The sequence below is a fragment of the Bos javanicus genome, chromosome 6 (genome assembly GCF_032452875.1).
Source record: "Bos javanicus breed banteng chromosome 6, ARS-OSU_banteng_1.0, whole genome shotgun sequence".
NCBI lineage: Eukaryota > Metazoa > Chordata > Mammalia > Artiodactyla > Bovidae > Bos > Bos javanicus.
Window position 1 is genome coordinate 55837376 of NC_083873.1, and position 13371 is coordinate 55850746.

Consider the following 13371-nt stretch of genomic DNA (forward strand, 5'->3'; position numbering starts at 1 on the left):
CTGTAACTCATTAAAACAATTAAAACTCTTTAGAATTATACATGAATTTTGTCAGGTTCAGATTTTGACACCATGAGCACAAAAATTAGGCTTTTAGATTTTATACCAAAGATTAGGAAATTCGAAATAATTATGATCATATAGGCCCTCTGCATCCTATAATCACTGGGCATTTTCTAAGTTCATATCAAATCTTCCCTTCTATCCATGCTGGTAATATTGAGGTTTTCACGTGTTTTGCTCATTAAAAAAACAAAAAGCCGGAAAAAACATTAAGAGTCTTTTATTGGCTTTATTACTTTAATATGGAAGCTAATGTACCTTATGCTAGAGCTACAAGGTAATTATAATATATGAAATTTAGCTGAAAACAATCTAATGCTTAATGATTTTAAATGCAAATAAATACCACAAAGAAACTTCTGATTTCCCTAGAGAAACATTAAATTGGATACACTGGGAGCAAGTCAAGCTATTTTAATCATTTGTCAGCTTAAGAAAGACCTTATACCATTATGAAACTAACATGATGTGAAAATTCCCAATGAGGTTATGATCTTGCTAAAACATAAGATGTGTGCGATTTATTTATACCAGCACAATGCAAGTGCACCAATACTGAATTACTAATAAATGAAGATGATAACCTTCCTCCCCCATTTTCAAACAAACAGATGATGACATTTGATAAGAAAAATATAACCATACTATCAAGGAACTTCACAGAATACTCCCACATAATGTGATTACATACATATTTGTAACATGTATATAATTCAAACACAAATTAATATTCAAACCTGAATATTAATCATAATTTTACTTGGATAACACATGAAGTGAGTGAAATACTTAAAATGGCACTCTCCCTAGGAGAAAACAGATTAATATACACATATTCTAGACTTAATTTTCCCTTATTTTTTTTTCATAGCATTTGTTATTTCTGGCATTGTGTTCATATCATTTCACTGTTAGTTCTCATACTGGAAGGCAAAATTTATGGTTCTTTCACTCTTTACTACCACTGCTCAATTTTCAGTACTAAGCTCAGCAGCTGGCACACTATAGACAATAAATAAGTTAAAAAAAAAAAACACTCATAAAACAGTGTTTTTCTACAGCTCTCTCACTGATTACACTTTCTTTTCAAATTAAAAATACCCAAAGATACATCTAAGACTAGGAGAACAATGAAAAGTTAACACAGCTTCCAAAATATAAGATAAACCATTTTACTTTTTTTCTGCATGTACAATCTAAATCAATGCCTTTTACAGACAGATTGAAAGAGAGAACATATTTTTATATTAAAAATATAGTTAAACAATTTATCTTTTAGCATATTAAGGCAACATGTAACAGAAGAAATTTTAAGAATGAGTAGTAATTTGAAAATAAGTAAAAATAATAAAGACATACTTCATTTACTTTTTTAGGCATGTATAAAATACTGCCACAGCATGTTAAATTAAAATGAGACCTGATTCAACTTGGTTTGAACCTGCAAACTTTCATAAAAATGTTGTTATGATTAAGTCAAACCAGTACAATTAATGACCACGTTTCTTAATATAAACATGTGACCAAAAACATGTTAAATGGAATAAATACACAGACACTTTGCATGCAGGCCTACAAAAAGTAAAGTCTTTTACACATTGTCCCATCATTTACCATTTCTAAAACACAGTCACCACTATATTCCCCAAGACTTTAAAGTTATAACCTCTGAAGAGTACAACCTTTAATCATTTTTTAAATATACATTTTACAATATAGATTCTTCTAATATGTCATTTAAAATTTTTATGCATGTAAAGGAAGAAGGAATTTGTAAGGACATGTGATATAATTTAAATGTACTTTACTGTGAGAAGGAATGGCATTTAGGCTGAAGGGGGACTACACTTTTAATTTTCACTGATGTGCTTAAAATACAAAGGGCTCTCATTCAGTCCAATGGAGGTACTATTTCAAAACTGTAAGATGCTACTATGAGTCTTGGGGTTGAATAAAAACTCTGATACTTACCATACTGTGTAACAAATGCTATACAGCTGTTCACGATAATGGGAACGTCATTTCTGCCGAGCTGCTGGTCTTGTAATGCATTCCCATCTGTACCTGCTGCTTTTTCAATTGCAGTATGCCAGACTGTGAAATCCAACTTGGTATGCCCATGGATGTATAATGTTCTGTAAAGTTTGAAAAGTATTTCAAATGATAATTTTGCTTTTTTTTAAGCCTTCTACAGAGAATATCCTTAAATCCATATAAATGTGATCTGATCTCATCCATCAGAAGAAAACCCCTCTGCCTACCACTAGCTTCCACTCACTTGATCCCTCTTCTGCTTTGGAGTCACACGTCTCTCTCCATAGAGGCCAGAAAATTCCCTGAACTTGTGGTCTTAATGTCCTCGCTTCTTTTTCATTTCCTCTTTCATTTTGTTTCTGAATAACTGAACTGAAACCCTTCTGGCCAGCATCACTTGTAACTTCTCATGGATATTTGGAGGTTTATTTTTTAAGATTTTAGAACTGTCTGATGACTTTAGGACTGTTCTACCTTTTAAAGGTAGAAAAAAAAAAAAAAAAGAGAGAGAGAGAGGGAAAACAACCACCCAATTCAGCTTTGGCAGAACAGTTCTTCCTGGCTTTTCCTCCTATCTTTCTGGTCCCTCAGTTCTTTCCCAAACTCACTTTCTCTTTCTAAAAATGAACTTGTAACTTCAGTGTACTCACATGAACTCTAAAGACTCTCCAAGGGACATGTCGTTCAGGCCAGTGGTTTTATCCCCCATATATATAAGCTAGTAAGTCTCACATCCCTATCTCTGGTTGAGAACTGTCTCACAAATCAGATCTCCATATGATTGAAAAGCAAGAGCATAAAGAAGTTAACAGAATGGAAAACAATTCGTGAACTCAAGTTTTAGCACTATACTCACTTCCTTTATGACCTTGGACAAGTTATCAACCTTCTTTGGTTGTCAGTTTTATCAAAGGCAAAAATGAGGATAATAATAGCACCCATTTCAGCACTCAGTAAATGTGGTATTAGTAACTAATAAACCATAATACTAATTAATGTTAATTCCACAAGCATCTCAAATCTTTATCCCTTCTCATGTGGTGTTGGAGAAGACTTTTGAGAGTCCCTTGGACTGCAAGGAGATCCAGCCAGTCCATCCTAAAGGAGATAAGTCCTGGGTGTTCATTGGAAGGACTGATGTTGAAGCTGAAACTCCAATACTTTGGCTACCTCATGCGAAGAGCTGACTCATTTGAAAAGACCCTGATGCTGGGAAAGACTGAGGGCAGGAGGAGGAGATGATAGAGGATAAGATGGTTGGATGGCATCACCGACTCAATGGACATGGGTTTGGGTGGACTCCGAGAGTTGGTGATGGACAGGAAGGCCTGGCGTGCTGCGGTTCATGGGGTTGCAAAGAGTTAGACACGACTGAGCGACTGAACTGATACTGATACCAAACTGGTACTACATTCTCCACTTATCCCCCCAGGAATTTAGGATTCATTATTGTAGACTGATCCCCCCAATCCCCACCCCACCCCTGACATATGAACTGAGTCACAGAATTCTGTCACATCCAGTTCCCTGACATACTTGCTTTGCCTCCTCTTTATTTGAACACTGCCCTCAGGCTTTCTATTGCTCCTTAAAGTCACTTAAGTCCCTCCAAACAAAATTCCTTTCCCAATCCTCTACCTTCTCCTTAAGACTGCCAGAATGATCTTTTTAAAATACAAAGCTAATGACATCACTTCCTGATAACTGTCCTTCCATGGCAGTTCTGGAGGTTTCAAGATTAAAAGGTCTTCAAGATCTGTCCTATATTATCCACTCCAACTGTGCCATTCCCAGGAGGAAGGGAGAAAGGAAGGGAAGAAGAAAGAAATTAACATGTTCTTCTCTTTGCAATAAGTATTTCCTGCTCTCTGACTGCTTAGTCCAGCTTCTCCCCGATTGGTATATTCTAGGTAACCCTTTGGGACCCTCCATTCCTATCTGCCTCCATCCAATGCTTCTGGTGAAACAGACTTTAATCTTTAATCTTAAACACCCACTCCACCCTCCGTCACAACAACTGTTGTGTCTGTGTGAATTTTTTAGCCACTTCACCACAAACTTAATACAAGCAAACAAAGAAAGCATTTCAGTATCAATAGCCTTTATTTAGCATAGTGCCAGATACTTCAATTCAGTTCAGTTCAGTTCAGTCTCTCAGTCGTGTCCGTCTCTTTGCGACCCCATGAATCGCAGCATGCCAGGCCTCCCTGTCCATCACCAACTCCCAGAGTTTACTCAAACTCATGTCCATTGAGTCAGTGATGCCATTTAGCCATCTCATCCTCCGTCGTCCCCTTCTTCTCCTGTTCCTAGTCCTTCCCAGCATCAGGGTCTTTTCCAATGAGTCAACTCTTCGCATGAGGTGGCCAAAGTATTGGAGTTTCAGCTTTAGTATCAGTCCTTCCAAAGAACACCCAGGACTGATCTCCTTTAGAACGGACTGGTTGGATCTCCTTGTAGTTCAAGGGACTCTCAAGAGTCTTCTCCAACACCACAGTTCAAAAGCATCAATTCTTTGGCGCTCAGCCTTCTTCACAGTCCAACTCTGACATCCATACATGACCACAGGAAAAATCATAGCCTTGACTAGACGGACATTTGTTGGCAAAGTAATGTCTCTGCTTTTGAATATGCTATCTAGGTTGGTCATAGCTTTTCTTCCAAGGAGTAAGCGTCTTTTAATGTCATGGCTGTAATCACCATCTGCAGTGATTTTGTAGCCCAAAAAAGTAAAGTCTGACACTGTTTCCACTGTTTCCCCATCTATTTCCCATGAAGTGATGGGACCAGATGCCATGATCTTCGTTTTCTGAATGGTGAGCTTTAAGCCAACTTTTTCACTCTCCACTTTCACTTTCATCAAGAGGCTTTTGAGTTCCTCTTCATTTTCTGCCATAAGGGTGGTGTCATCTGCATATCTGAGGTTATTGATATTTCTCCCGGCAATCTTGATTCCAGCTTGTGCTTCTTCCAGCCCAGCGTTTCTCATGATGTAGTCTGCATATAATTAAATAAGCAGGGTGACAATATACAGCCTTGACGTACTCCTTTTCCTATTTGGAAGCAGTCTGTTGTTCCATGTCCAGTTCTAACTGTTGCTTCCTGACCTACATATAGGCTTCTCAAGAGGCAGGTATCACTAGATTAAAACTTTGATTTGAAACAAATTAATCATTGATGCATTTAAGTATAATTATACTAAAGTAAGAGGAAATGGCAACCCATTTCAGTATTCTTGCCTAGATAATCCCACAGACAGAGGAGCCTGGCGGGCTGCTGTCCATAGGGTTGCACAGGGCCGGACATGACTGAAGCGACTTAGCATGCATGCGTACCAACGTCCAACTATTTAAGTTTGATTTCAAACTACAAAATGGCTACTTTGGATTCAATCTGAAGAGAAAGGAATGAACTGCATGAACAATCGGTCGCTATGGTTTTTCTTTTGAGGGGACTGAGAGAGGTAATCTTTTACATTCCCGGTAATTCATTGGCCCTAATTTAAGGAGAAAACAGCATTCCTTCTTTCTTTCCTTGAAACACTCCTCTATGAAGATAAAGCTACTAGCATCACACTCCACTCACCTTAACACCTTCTGAACCTGCCGTAACTGCATCCTCACTGACACTGATGCCCATAATCTTCATCTCTTGCTTCCTAACATCTTTATTTATTGCTTTTATTTTCCACACCCATCACAGCAGCTCAGATCTCAAGGTTCTGTCATTTCCTTTTTGAAGAATTCTGACACCTGCTTTAATACTGACATGCTTTTGCCTTTTCACTGATCTCATGTCATGTTTAACTCAAAAGCATTCTACTGCTGGGTTTATTTGTTTAAATGAAACTATCTAACTTGGGTAATTTCCCTGAGAAATCAAGCTCCTACATTATGTAGACTTAATCAAAATTATAGCTTGTTAAATTCAGGAGTTTAAAAAATATATTTTAACTCTTCTTGAGTCTCAGCTGCTTTTTTTATCTGATGATTAAGTTCTGAAATAGGCGACAAAATCTTTGAAAAGGTGTGTGTATAAACAAACAACGACCAATATTTGAGCAAGTAGTTAAAGAAACCCCAAAGGCAATGGCCTGCCTACAACAGCAGTATAATTCTGCCATTAACTGTAAATGTTTCAAACTTCAAATTTTCTTTCTAGTCAGAAGAAATGTTGTGATGACAAGTTTAACTGTCTGCATGTGAACTAGTGAAGGGTAGAATCAGTAATGACAAGTTAACTCCCAAGTCAACTTGTCAAAGGCTAAATCCTAAAATACATCATCTTGTGCAGTAGATGTCTGACATTTAACAGTATCAGTTCAACAACTTTCCTCTCTGATGTTACCTAAACTGCACATTGAATAAAGCATCAAAAGATATTTTCAACACAAATGATGGCCAACTTTATTATTTCAAATGTTACTGAACAATGGTTTATCATTCCTATTTCAAAGAAATAGGAATTTACACCTTGAAAATCTGAAGAGTTATTCTGAAGAACTCTAATTACAGAGAAATACATTTTACTAACTGTTCATTCCCAAACCTAAATTTTAAAGCCATATTTAAAAAAATCCATATATCCTATAATGCATCAAGATAGTTCAATAAGACATAGAAAACAAGTCCTAAAACTAATAAAACAATTTTCTTAAACTTGTAATATAATATCCACAAAATAGAGACTATCATTATTTGAGCCTAGTCTACTGACAAGACCCAAGACAAATGAATGATAGGATCTATAAATTTGCTGTACAAAAAATGAAATCATATTTATAAAGAACATCTTAAACACAACTAAAAAGCAAACAACACGTTTCAAAAACATAACTAAAAAAGATAATATCTTAGGCATTTATAAAAAATAAAAACACTGAGTCTTGTAGTATACGTTAGCATTTGTTGGCCAAAAAAACTTTATTTTGCTTTCATTTCTGTAAGATATTTTTTCTGGATAGAGTATTTTAAGCTAATAGTTTCTGGTTTAGTTATTTTTTTCCCCCCACACATTAAAAGATTTTACCATATTATCTCCTGGTTTGCACTGTTTCTGCCAATACGTTCTCATCATTGTCCCCTATTTTTAATGTTTCTTCCCCCCTTCCCCGATATTTTTGTTTTTCCTCACAGTGGTTTTCAAGAATTTGATTATGATATGTCTTGATGTGGTTTGTCTTTATCATGGATGTTATGTTGATCTTAATATATGTGCATTTATAGTTTTTATGAAATTCAGAAATCTTTGGCCATATTTCTTCAAATATTATATATATATATATATATTACTCCATCTTTCTCTTCTCTCATTTTACAATTCTAACTATGTTTATATAACAATGCTTAATATTGTCCCACAGGTCATTGAGGCTCTGCTAATTTTATTCAGTCTGTTCTCTCTGAGCTAAAGTTTTGTTAATTTCTAATTGTCATCACTTCAGGTTTATTGAGTTTGTTTTTTTTAAACATAGTCTACTCCTGCATTTAGCTGATCTAGTGAGATTTTCTTTTCAGATAGTGTATTCTTCAGCCTTAGATGTTCCATTTGGTTTCTTCTTTAGATACATTTTTCTATGTTTATGTTTTCCTTTACATCTTTTAATATATTTAGTAATAATTCAAAATTACTGTGTATATTCTTGCTAATTCCACTATCCTTCTCATTTCTAGGTCTGTTCTTATCATCTAATTTGCAGCTTTTTCATATCACCAGTATTTTAACTCTATGCTAGACATCATGAGTACAAGTTCAGTGTCAGGGTTGTGCTGTCTTCCTATAAGGGTCCTGCTAAGTCACTTCAGTTGTGTCCAACTCTGTGCGACCCCATAGACGGCAGCCCACCAGGCTCCCCGTCCCTGGGATTCTCCAGGCAAGAACACTGGAGTGGGTTGCCATTTCCTTCTCCATCCTATAAGGGTATTGATGTTTGTTTTGGTCCCTTTTGCCTATTTGACCCTGGGTAACTAAACTACTTGTGGAGAGGTCTGTTTTTAAGCTTCAGATCAGATCAGTCGCTCAGTCATGCCCGACTCTTTGCGATCCCATGAATCGCAGCACGCCAGGCCTCCCTGTCCATCAACAACTCCTGGAGTTCATTGAGACTCACGTCCATCGAGTCAGTGATGCCATCCAGCCATCTCATCCTCTGTCGTCCCCTCTTCCTCCTGCCCCCAATCCCTCCCAGCATCAGGGTCTTTTCCAATGAGTCAACTCTTCGCATGAGGTGGCCAAAGTACTGGAATTTCAGCTTTAGCATCATTCCTTCCAAAGAAATCCAGGGCTGATCTCCTTCACAATGGACTGGATGGATCTCCTTGCAGTCCAAGGGACTCTCAAGAGTCTTCTCCAACACCACAGTTCAAAAGCATCAATTCTTCGGCGCTCAGCCTTCTTCACAGTCCAACTCTCACATCCATACATGACCACAGGAAAAACCATAGCCTTGACTAGACGGACCTTTGTTGGCAAAGTAATGTCTCTGCTTTTCAATATGCTATCTAGGTTGGTCATAACTTTCCTTCCAAGGAGTAAGCATCTTTTAATTTCATGGCTGCAGTCACCATCTGTAGTGATTTTGGAGCCCAGAAAAATAAAGTCTTGACACTTTTTCCACTGTTTCCCTATCTATTTCCCATGAAGTGGTGGGACCGGATGCCATGATCTTCATTTTCTGAATGTTGAGCTTTAAGCCAACTTTTTCACTCTCCACTTTCACTTTCATCAAGAGGCTTTTGAGTTCCTCTTCACTTTCTGCCATAAGGGTGGTGTCATCTGCATATCTGAGGTTATTGATATTTCTCCCGGCAATCTTGATTCCAGCTTGTGTTTCTTCCAGTCCAGCGTTTCTCATGATGTACTCTGCATATAATTAAATAAACAGGGTGACAATATACAGCCTTGACGAACTCCTTTTCCTATTTGGAACCAGTCTGTTGCTCCATGTCCAGTTCTAACTGTTGCTTCCTGACCTGCATACAAATTTCTCAAAAGGCAGATCAGGTGGTCTGGTATTCCCATCTCTTTCAGAATTTTCCACAGTTTATTGTGATCCACACAGTCAAAGGCTTTGGCATAGTCAATAAAGCAGAAATAGATGCTTTTCTGGAACTCTCTTGCTTTTTCCATGATCCAGTGGATGTTGGCAATTTGATCTCTGGTTCCTCTGCCTTTTCTAAAACCAGCCTGAACATCAGGAAGTACACGGTTCACATATTGCTGAAGCCTGGCTTGGAGAATTTTGAGCATTACTTAACTAGCGTGTGAGATGAGTGCAATTGTGCAGTAGTTTGAGCATTCTTTGGCATTGCCTTTCTTTGGGATTGGAATGAAAACTGACCTTTTCCAGTCCTGTGGCCACTGCTGAGTTTTCCAAATTTGCTGGCATATTGAGTGCAGCACTTTCACAGCATCATCTTTCAGGATTTAGAATAGCTCAACTGGAATTCCATCACCTCCACTAGCTTTGTTCGTAGTGATGCTTTCTAAGGCCCACTTGACTTCACATTCCAGGATGTCTGGCTCTAGGTCAAGTGATCACACCATCGTGATTATCTGGGTTGTGAAGATCTTTTTTGTACAGTTCTTCTGTGTATTCTTGCCATCTCTTCTTAATATCTTCTGCTTCTGTTAGGTCCATACCATTTCTGTCCTTTATCGAGCTCATCTTTGCATGGAATGTTCCTTTGGTATCTCTGATTTTCTTGAAGAGATCCCTAGTCTTTCCCATTCTGTTGTTTTCCTCTATTTCTTTGCACTGATCGCTGAAGAAGGCTTTCTTATCTCTTCTTGCTATTCTTTGGAACTCTGCATTCAGATGTTTATATCTTTCCTTTTCTCCTTTGCTTTTCACTTCTCTTCTTTTCACAGCTATTTGTAAGGCCTCCCCAGACAGCCATTTTGCTTTTTTGCATTTCTTTTCTATGGGAATGGTCTTGATCCCTGTCTCATGTACAATGTCACGAACCTCATTCCATAGTTCATCAGGCACTCTATCTATCAGATCTAAGCCCTTAAATCTATTTCTCATTTCCACTGTATAATCATAAGGGATTTGATTTAGGTCATACCTGAATGGTCTAGTGGTTTTCCCTACTTTCTTCAATTTAAGTCTGAATTTGGCAATAAGGAGTTCATGGTCTGAGCCACAGTCAGCTCCTGGTCTTGTTTTTGTTGATTGTACAGAGCTTCTCCATCTTTGGCTACAAAGAATATAATCAATCTGATTTTGGTGTTGACCATCTGGTGATGTCCATGTATAGAGTCTTCTCTTGTGTTGTTGGAAGAGGGTGTTTGTTATGACCAGTGCATTTTCTTGGCAAAACCCTATTAGTCTTTGCCCTGCTTCATTCCATATTCCAAGGCCAAATTTGCCTGTTACTCCAGGTGTTTCTTGACTTCCTACTTTTGCATTCCAGTCCCCTATAATGAAAAGGACATCTTTTTGGGGTGTTAGTTCTAAAAGGTCTTGTAGGTCTTCATAGAACCGTTCAACTTCAGCTTCTTTAGCTTTACTGGTTGGGGCATAGACTTGGATTACTGTGATATCGAATGGTTTGCCTTGGAGCTTAGCAAGGCATAAATGGAGCAGCCTTTACCTGAGGGCTGGTTCAGCCTTAATATTCTGGGATTACCTTCTGCTGTCTTTACAAATGCTCTGTGTGTTTAATGAAGTCTGTCTAACCTGGCTAGATAAAATTTGAACACACTCAAATAGTGTCTAAACTCTGTAAATTGTTCAACTCATAGCACACCCTGAGAGTATTTTTGCCTGGAGTTTTGACCTGCACATATGCAGGTTCATACTGAGTGAAGATGGAAGGGAACTCTTATGAACATTTCTGAAGCTAGTGCTCTGTACATTTTCCCCTCTGCTCTGAACTCTATCTTGCAAAGTTTAGCTACTGTGGATTCTCCAGACTTCAAGCTCTACCTCCAATATAGCAAAACCACCATATGCTGCTTGGATCCCCCCATTCCCTGTGCCAAGTACTGACAGGAAGCCCAGGTGATCTTAGGCCTTAAGTCACTTGTTTCCCTTCTCTCCATGGTCACAATCCTGGGAAGCCTATTGTTCCAAAGTCTGAAAATAGTTCGTTTGGTACAGGTTTCTAGTAGTTTAAAGTGGGAGGGCATATTCCATGCCAGATATTTCTTCATGGGCAGAAATGGGAGTCCAGCACATTTTATTAAGTCATCACATCCATAAATCACCCTCATTTTCGTTCATAGAAAAACAGTATTTCTTTCCTCAGCAGATAAGAAACTGCTGCATAGAGATGAAATTTCAGCCAGAAACAGGCAAACAATTATTAAATCTGTAGATGCAGAGACTGTATCACAAGAATAATGGAGAAAGAAATATTAGCTTAAATAATTTGTTTCTTCTGAAACCAACAGTTCAGTAAGAAGTGTCAAGGCACACTATTCCCTGAGAAGGCAAGCCTCCAGGTTTTCAATTTCATCTCTACACACCATTAGGCAATTACCGATAGGAATGTGAGAAATAGCCCTGTTTCAAGTCTGCCAAAAAAAAGGCTTCTGTACCTTCATAAAGAACCTGCAATCCTTTCCAAAACAAGTTATTACTTACATTTAACTGATAATACTAATATGATATTAATCTATCTCTCCAGGCCCACTGTCCCATGCTTCCTCCTCAAGAACTGAAGGTTAAGGCCAAACTGAAGTGAAGTTTTACCCCAACCCATCCTATTTCTCTGAAACTACTGTTTCCACCTCTTGGAATATCTTTGTGTCTCAACCCCTAATTTTTTTCCTACTCTAATCCTACTTAGGATTCCAGAGCCAGTTAAATACACTTAAAAAATAAAAATGATTATCTTGATCCCTTTATCTAGAAGAGATCTTTTCATTCTGTATTTTTTCACCCCATATTGCATTTATATGGTCACAGGTTTATATCTAGTATACAGGAAGTGTCCTGAACTGGGGAATGAAATACATTTTTTGAAGGAAATAATAAATACTTCAAAATCCATCTTTTGTTAAATAGTCACACATTTCCTTTATCATAATTCTCTTTAACAACAACAACAAAAAAATCATTTTATACTGTAAGTTTGAATAGTTCCTTTTTTTGCAAAACCAGTGGCGGTGGTGAGAGAAGAGCCTATCTTGTTTGCCTTGGCAACATTCAGATTAAACCATCTCTACAAATTAAATGATCAGAAAGTTACAAAAGCAGTCAAGCTGATATTGTGGGCAATCGGCTACTGTTTAATTTGCAATTACATGCACAATTTAGAAACCACTTTAAGATAATTCACCCTAGACAGTACTGCTAACATATTAGGTGCTATAAAACACAATTCAAGTATGGGGAAAAAAAAATCACATGTAATAAATTGATATGAAATAAGGATCTTCAACTTAAGAATGTTCATCTCCCAAATTAAGAAAAGTAGTCTATCCCATAATTGTGAAACATATTGATAAAATGTTTATTCCCCAGTGTCAGCTCCTTAATGTCTGAAATTTGCAGTTAAAACAGAATTCAGTTAGGCTTGGGAGCCATCAAGTGCATCATACTTTACTATAGGCCAATAAATCAACCTTATAAAAAATTAAAATAAAAATCAAACAACAAAATTAAAAAAAAAAACATACTAGGCTCTGTTTCTGATAACACAGCTGAGTTATTCATACTGTGCTTATTACAACTAACAGCCTTTCAGTAAAAGCTTAACAATAGGTATCTTTGACAAACGAGCATGAAGCTACAGAATGTGAGATAGAGAACACAGTAACTTATTTATCAGAAAGAGATACACAGAGAATGTGGGCCAAGTGCAGAAATAGTTTTCAAATTTTATGAAAAGGATGCTGTAGTCCATTGAACACTTCAGTCACAGTGGATATATAACCTACTGTCCAAACAAGTGCCTTCTGACCTCACTGGGGTACAGGACATTCACTGACTAACAATGGATATTCAGAAACATGATTTCTTTTCTTTTTTCCACACACAGAAACCCTAAGACCTGAAAGAAAAGCACAAAATCTAAGTTCCAATAACAGCATCAAACATCATGGTAGAAAGCCTTAAGTGTAATCAAGAAAGCTTTATTTTCCAAAATAATAATTTTTAAAGTATACAAAGAATACACATTAAAGCTACACCATCTGGAGTACCTTCTGCTTAGAGCTTTTCACAGCAAAAATGCTCTGTGTGTGGAAAATATTATTGCAATATTTTTCTGTCTAAAGACACTCATGCTAGGTATACAGGGGAAATTACCATGAAGATTAAAA

At 37.3% G+C, this 13371-nt stretch overlaps 1 protein-coding gene across 6 annotated transcripts in view; it reads right to left on the reverse strand.

Annotated features, from left to right (window-relative positions):
• The window catches only part of ARAP2 (ArfGAP with RhoGAP domain, ankyrin repeat and PH domain 2), a 193571-nt gene that overhangs the window by 73805 nt on the left and 106395 nt on the right, over window positions 1-13371 (reverse strand). For all 6 annotated transcript variants that reach the window (XR_009736956.1, XR_009736957.1, XM_061419874.1 and 3 more), the window contains one exon: window positions 2035-2198. Coding sequence is in view for 4 of the 6 variants with exons in the window: in XM_061419874.1 (XP_061275858.1) it covers window positions 2035-2198 (164 nt within the window). In the remaining 2 variants the exon portion in view is untranslated. The remainder of the gene's footprint in view (window positions 1-2034; window positions 2199-13371) is intronic.